Consider the following 8,136-nt stretch of genomic DNA (forward strand, 5'->3'; position numbering starts at 1 on the left):
ATATATATAAATAAAATTCCTATATTTTTATAATTAAATATATGATGAATAATAGTATTTTATAATAATAGCAATAGAAATACTTTTAAACTTAGTGAATGATACAAGTCAAAAACTTAACAATTTCGGACTGGTGACATACCTTCTGAACGAGTATGACAAAACAGCAAGTGAGAAGTAGGAACGATAATGGACATGAATACTTACAAATTTCAACTTAAAGCTAAAAGTATCTTTTTTGGACAATAGTTTTACATTAATTGGATGCACTATAATAACTTAAACAAATAAAACATCCAAGAAAGTGAATGATTTCGAGTGGAGTCATGATTATATAAAAATCCCTGATGCAATTGTACGATACGTCTTATTCATATTCGATTTTAATAGATACTTAATTGTACGCGTTAACCTTTTTTTTGTAAATAATTTTCCTTGATACATTTTTTTCTAAATTACATGGAATTGATATACTTACTGATCACGAAAGATTAACTGCAATCATCTCAATCTTTTTTTAATATAGAATCATGATTTTGAATGAATAAAAAATTGTTGAATAAGTATGTTTATTTTTGTATAACGAGATATTTTTTGTTCCTTATTTTTTACGCATTGATTTAAAATCATTCACGTCATTCGGCTTTGATTTCCCGAAGTTTTCTTTATCGTTTTTGATCGATTTAAGACACTGTAACTCATGTTTTAAGAAAACTTTTTCTTAAATGCATCCCGAAGATTTCTAACAAAATTTTGGTATATCTATAACGTAAGCCGATATTTATAGTCTGTTCTTATTTCGAGATCGTCTTAAGTAATCTCAAGCTGCTAATACGGCGCTCTGATCGGTTTGTGTCATCTTAAAACTGTACTTAAGACAGTCTTAAATATAAAAATTGATTATAAATACCGTCCATAAAATTTCCGGACATAACTTGAAAAAAATGTTATTTTGAACATTTTATTATTAAAAATATTTAGTAAGATTGTAAGATCTCTCTCTTTGTACACTCATATACATTATAAGCCGTTTCATCGCGCCAAGGTGAAGATTATCAGGTGTGTGTGAAGCTAGCGTCTCACTTGGTGGAAACTCATAAAATATTGAGAGTTTTGAGTTTATTTTCAATAGTTCTACAATTCTATGTAGGTTAAATAAATAGTTTCGGCCAGCAAAACTATTGAAAATAAACTCAGAACTCTCAATATGAATTTCCACCAAGTGAGGCGCTAGCTTCACACACGATTATCGGAACGGATTTTTTTTCATTTTTTGTCTTTTTAAGTTTTTTTATTTCTTTTTACGTATTTAACTTTTTTTGAATTTTTTTTAGTTTTTTACCTGCTTTATTTTATTGTAGTGTATTTAAGAAAGATTTGTGGTCTAAACACAAGTGAATGAATAAAACAATGCGTATACAATATATACAATGTTAAATGAAAAAATACAATATTAAAATAAAATTTGTTAGCAATTTTTGCTGTATTGTTTTTATTGATTTTTTTTCTGTAATGCTCTGATCTTGACAACGCCACTCAAGGTTAATAGTTCTATCTTATGTGCCCTTCGAAATCACAAAACTTTTGTTTGAACATATTTTTCATTTAACACATACTTTTAGAGATAATAGTTTCTATCACTTTAAGTGGGTCATATTATATGTAAGTGTTTAAAATAAAGCATTACAAATTTTTATCTTAGAAACAAAGAGCATTTTAGAGAAAAACATTTTATACAAAAGTTTTGTAATTTCGAGGATATGAGATGATATTATTGGTTTGAACTTGAGTGGCATTGTCAAGGTTAGAACAAGATCACATAGAATTTTTTGAATAAAACTATTTTTTATTACATATTTTTGTAGCTTACCTCGAGAGCTTTCCAAAACACTATTATGAAATATTTTTTCAGTGTTTTGAAAAGCTCTTGACACCAGCTATTAGATTCTGGCATCAAAAATAGGGTGTTTCATTTAAAAAATCGATTTGACCTTGACCTGACCTTGACAATGCCTTGACATCACCTAAGGTCAAACTGATAAGATCTGTAAATAGATCTTTTTATACCTGACAATTTTTGTCAAAAACATTTTTTTCAAAAAGGAATCATTTTTTTTTTAATAAATCCGGGATCCCGACCTTTTTTGAACACTTGTATATATATATACGCATGATGTCCCATTTTAAAGAATCCACTCAAATCTCTCAGAAACACTGTATTAAATCGAAAGATGTTTCAGACAAAAGTTTTTTGACTTCGAGGAGGACATAAGATGTTATTGATTTGACTTTTGGTGGCGTTGTCGAAGTCAGAGCAAAGTTACTTTAAATTTTTTTAATGGAACTTCCCATTTTTCATTACATATGTTCCCGTAGTTTATCTCGAGAGCTTTTGAGAACATTATAACAAATTATTTTTTTATTAAGTACTTTTCAAATTATAAAGACTTGAAAGTTACAGTCTCGACATTAGCGTTACTTAAGGTATCCGACTGAACTATTAAAATCTCTTAAATTTTGTTTAGGATCGTGACCTGTATAACATTTGTGAAGATCATCGGACGTTGTACCTATTTTCATTTTTGCACTGAAAATTTATTTTTACGTAAAAATATATGTTTTTATTCATGTTTCGCTGCGTAATACACAGGATATTCCAGAATTTACGTACACGAAGCAAGCGCGTGGTAATATACGCCGCCAAGTTCATAATTGCTAACAATGACTACGTTCAGCAGAGGAAACTAATCAGTGCGCTTAATGATTTTTTAATATGATTTGTACTTGCCTTTAGTTTTTTGCTGGATCTAAGTATAGGAACCAATCATTTTGAAGACTCATCAAGCGCTAACTGATTAATTTTCTCTGCTGAACGCAGCTAATAAATGCGCGAGTTGTTTATTACAAGCAGCAATGATATCTCGTTCGTCTCGTTGCATGTTTGAGCTTGGCGGTAGCTCGGACGAATATGCGCTCGTTTGGATGTTCTTAGAAACTAATATCTCATTAACTATAGCGAAAATTGCAAAATGATATATAAGATTTTTTAACTCATTGTCAGTTTAGTTTGCTTTATCTGTCTATAAGCGGTGTTCCATCCACAGTCCAAGTATAAATAGACAATTGATTTGATGTTTTCATATAAATTCACGCGATGTTCAAGACGCATACATACACATATATGAACTGAAACTAGAACAGAATTAGGTTTATCTCTCTGTCTATCACATTGAATCAGCAGTCTAGTTATAGAAGTGGTTTCATCTAATGTCAGATACCCTGTATAAGACATGATTAAAAGAATGGTTTGATTTTACAGGTGGAGATGGAACGTATCATCTCAAAGTGTTGGTTCCCGGTGTGGCAGCCGGGGCCATTATTGGAAAAGGTGGAGATACAATTGCTCAACTTCAAAAGGATACAGGGGCAAGAGTGAAGATGTCTAAATCGCACGATTTTTATCCAGGTATACATTTAGCTTTCTCAGTGCACGCGTGTTCTCGCAGCTGCCTTTATTCGATTAATTACCGTTTCATTTGTCTACAGGAACTACTGAGAGAGTATGCCTTATCACAGGCACCGTAGATGCTATTATGGAGGTCATGGAGTTCATCATGGACAAAATACGCGAGAAGCCTGATCTTACTTCGAAAACTACGGTTGACTTCGACTCTGGTAAAGCTACTGCGGAGAGAGACAAGCAGGTATAAGATTGAAATATTTTTATCGTAACATTTTTTTTCTATTTTCTATTAAAACATTTTATGTATATAGGATGTATATTTTTAAAGAAATATGAATTTGTTAATAATTCCTTCTTATATAAAAGTAATACATTAAAAATAGTTACAAACTTTAAAATAACTTTTTTTTAGGCATTGTATATTTAAAATATCTTCTAAAAATAATGCGAATTTGCTATTCAATATTGAATATTTTTTATACTATATTAATATATTATTAGTAATTTTTTCGTGGGAAACAGTGGCACTAATAATATTTACTTAAAAAATACGAAACTTAACAAACATTGTATGCATGAATGACAGAGGTCTGATCTGAACTGCTATTTCAGGTTAAAATTTTAGTGCCTAATAGCACTGCAGGGATGATAATAGGAAAAGCTGGGAATTACATTAAACAAATTAAAGAAGAATCTGGCTCGTACGTTCAAATCAGTCAGAAGGCTAAGGACTTGTCCCTTCAGGAGCGATGTATAACGGTGATTGGTGAGAAAGAAAATAATCATAGGGCGTTACACATGATCTTAGCGAAAGTGGCGGATGATCCGCAAAGCGGTACCTGCCTTAACGTCAGTTACGCGGACGTAAGTGGTCCTGTTGCCAATTACAATCCTACAGGCAGCCCGTATGCTCAAGCTCCCACAAGCACTCCCACGTATACATCTACAGCTGGTCTAAATACAGGTTAGTACTTAGGTATTTAGTTAAAGAGTCTTTTAATAATGCAATAAAGTATTTCCTATGTGATGAATACATTTGATTGTTGTTATAGGACTGTTGTTATAGCGTTTTCGATTATAAGATTATTGTCTAATAATATTCATAGATGTAAGAAGGCTTATAGCACGCTTTTCCTTAATTTTGACTATTTAATTTTTTTCAGTGACGTCACTTTTTGATGAAAATTTTTTTTTTAAATTTGCACATAATTTTTCTAAATTTTTTAAAATTTTGATATAATTTTATAAGTTTTTAGAAAATTTCTTCAATTTTTTTAAAATACTTTTTAGAAAAAGCCTAGATCTTTTTCAGAATTTTTTGTACATTGCTGGAAATTGAAATTGCAACATTTAGAAGGAAATATCATTTTAGGATCAAAATTTATAGATATGTTGGAGAGGACAACGTGAATAAACAATTAAGCACAATAACTAAGAAATAATATCTACTCTCAAATCTATATTTCCGGACTATGTAACTTTACGGCGTAGCTCGTAATTCAGCTTTATGTGATATCAATCAGAAATCTTTTCTGTCAGTTGAGACAGTTATTAGACTATTATAGTCCGGTTTTTTATCTGGTTAACTTGTATATTTTATCCAATAAGCTTCATCTACAATGATGTCATGGATAAAGCCCATTGGATAAAATATCAGGTTAAGCTTAACTATAAGTTAACCAGATAATGAAAAACATCCAACAGTATGAACATTGTGTTCAACGAGTGTCCAATATCATGTAGTATGCTTTTTAAACTTGTTCCATTTATTCATAAAGCAGAGAAAGTGAAGCTGTAGATATCATCTTCAAAACTGCAGATTCCACATACCGCAGTTCTCGTGGGTCAAGGATTACTAAACGTGGATTTCTGAAACTTTAATAATTTGTTTATATAATTTCCATAAATGATACCCATAATTATATAGAGTTTTGTTCTAATCAAAAGTCTACTTTTTGATGTTGCAGTTTGAATTTCCGACATTATACATTGCAATAAAATTTGATGAATGTTATAAGAAAGAAGTTTATCGAACTTTATTGCCACATAAATATATGAATTTTGAAATATTAAAAAATTTTTAAGATTTCTCATTCTATAATTTCCAAAGAAAACTTAGCACATGTGTTTAGTTTCTCTTTCTTTAATTCTAATACGTATACAAAGGAAAAATGAGTAATAATCATAATATTTTTAATTTTTTGTTCGTTTTTTCTTTATTGTTATAGATTTAAATGAAATGTAATTAAACGAAAAATTTAATTCAAATTACTTTTTCCTAATTTTACAAATTTATTCCTGAAGGAATTAAATAATTGTCGGAACGAGAGAAACTGTAAAATTTGCAGTGTTCTCTAATTAAATGAATAAACTATTTTTTATACATTTTTATGAAGTGATTTAAGATTTTATTTATCGATGTGTGCGCGCACGCGCGCGCGCGCGTGTGTGTGGTGTGAATATGAAAAAGAAATCCTAATCTGTTCACTTCAGTCAATTAATTCGTCAAGCTTGAACATTTATCAGATCTTTTTATGATTTTTAACGAAATTCTCATTGTTTTGCTATTTATAATTAATAAATACGATGTAATAAATACGATGCTTATTTTTTTTATAGTGAGTCTCTTAAATGGCGCTGGTTTGAGTCTTAATCTAAATCTGGGCGCGGCTATCACCGCTGGCACGGCGCCGGTGACAACGCAGCTGTTGGAACACATAAAATTGAATCTACGTACGACAGGTTTCTCCGAGCCTGCTGCAACGGAGATACTTGCTGCGATTGCGACCCTCGCTAAATACAATATTCTCGGGATGGGGATTGGGATGCCGTCGAGTATGAGCTATTTGGGTAATCCGATGGACAGTACGACAACTGCTAACGGCTCGAACAACAACGGCGGTGTATTCGGACCGATCGGGACCGTTCCTGCGCTCGGATCTACCTCGCCGACTCCGCGCAACACCCTCGATCGGTACGAGCCATTTGATCCATTCCGACAGAACAACACCGCCGCCAGTGCGATACACCTGAACAACAATTCATTCGGCCTGGGCACTAACCAGTTATCACTTGTAAGTAAGAGTCCTACACAGGTAGACGCCAACAACAAGGAGACCAAGAAAGTAGACATAGAAATTGCAGAGGTTATAGTGGGAGCTATTCTGGGACCCGGTGGTCGTGCCCTCATTGAGATTCAGCACTTAAGTGGCGCCAACATACAAATCTCTAAGAAGGGCATGTTCGCCCCTGGTACCAGGAACCGCATAGTGACTATCACGGGTTATCCCAATGCAATCAACACTGCTCAGTACTTGATCGAGCAGAGGATCAGTGAAGAGGAGGCAAAACGAGCGCGTCAGAATGCCATCGCCAGTATGATCCATTGATTTCAAGTATAGCACTCCTCTTGTTCATCGCCATTATTGAGCTCCGTTGTTCACCTCTTCATATCTTGAGAAAGGAGAACACGCCCGGCCACGACGGTTTTCTTCTTTCTTCTTTTGACACAAACGCACACACACATACACACACACACACACACACACACACACACACACACACACACATTTCGTCCATCGTCAATTTACCGGCCATTGTCATCTATCGCGCTGCGTTGTCACTATAGCGCTTGCATTGTCACATCATTTACGTTTATACATCCATCATGGCTCGTCAACATTTATCTATTTTTTAAGATAATATGGTGTATATATATATACATATATATATACACACATATGAATATTATGTATGTTGTACAATATATAACTACTACGATTGTTCTGTGATACACACCTTACGGGGCTTTATCACACACGACACACGCATACTGCATCAGAGTTGCCACAAGTAACTAATTGTTATTGTCTATAGCGTGTTACCGTTGAGGTAATCCACTATATTATTGTTATCGGATTCGGAATATATGATATGACATCTCTTTTAGCCACGCGTTCACATCATACTGACTACTACACGACACCCGGCTTCTTCTCAGACTTTTGTCTAGATAATTACATCCCCAGTTTTTATGAATCCAACGTTATGCATTCACCTCATATAGAACTTAACGTTAAAAAATGGCACTGTAAATCTAAATCAATCATTAATTGGTCAACTCAAATGTTGAAACAGGGATTCCATGATCAACATTCTCTGCATTGTCTTTCGAAATAGGAAATACTTAGACTAATAGATTTTTCTCGCTCTTTTGCAAAATATATTATTCACTTCTATCATACCAAATACAGAGTAATATCTTGGCAAAACCAAAGAGTTTATAGATACAGGATGTTTTACAAGGAAAGGGTTACGAGCTTTTAAGACTTACAATTTTAGGCTTTAGAAATTTGTAAACCTTTCCCAAAACATCTCATATAATGCAAAAATACCTTGGCTAAAAATTTAATATATATAAAATTTAATATATATACATTCAAAGTGTGAGATCTATTCTATATATATACACAAGGTGTTTGATGTTAGATGTAACGTCGTTCATGGGTAGGTAGAGCGAACTGTACTAAACTGAATCGAAAAGTCCTCTACCATTTAGCAATAGTTATCGAGATATTAATTTTTGAAAATCGTTGAATAAATGCATATTCGCTCGGCTGACCACCAAATGTAGACGCGATATGATCGCTAAGCGCAGGGAGATGTTTTCGTTC

General features: G+C 32.9%; 1 protein-coding gene across 3 annotated transcripts in view; it reads left to right on the forward strand.

The window, feature by feature from the left end:
• The window catches only part of LOC108753015 (RNA-binding protein Nova-1), an 11,987-nt gene extending 4,130 nt beyond the window's left edge, over nt 1-7,857 (forward strand). For 2 of the 3 annotated variants that reach the window (XM_018494306.1, XM_018494307.1), the window contains 4 exons: nt 3,320-3,466; nt 3,547-3,704; nt 4,076-4,427; nt 6,083-7,857. In XM_018494306.1, coding sequence (XP_018349808.1) covers nt 3,320-3,466; nt 3,547-3,704; nt 4,076-4,427; nt 6,083-6,852 — 1,427 coding nt within the window. In that variant the 3' untranslated portion in view covers nt 6,853-7,857. The remainder of the gene's footprint in view (nt 1-3,319; nt 3,467-3,546; nt 3,705-4,075; nt 4,428-6,082) is intronic. The other variant, XM_018494308.1, reaches the window with a different exon arrangement.
• The last annotated feature ends 279 nt before the right edge of the window (nt 7,858-8,136 follow it).

Source organism: Trachymyrmex septentrionalis, unplaced genomic scaffold (assembly GCF_001594115.1).
Source record: "Trachymyrmex septentrionalis isolate Tsep2-gDNA-1 unplaced genomic scaffold, Tsep1.0 scaffold63, whole genome shotgun sequence".
NCBI lineage: Eukaryota > Metazoa > Arthropoda > Insecta > Hymenoptera > Formicidae > Trachymyrmex > Trachymyrmex septentrionalis.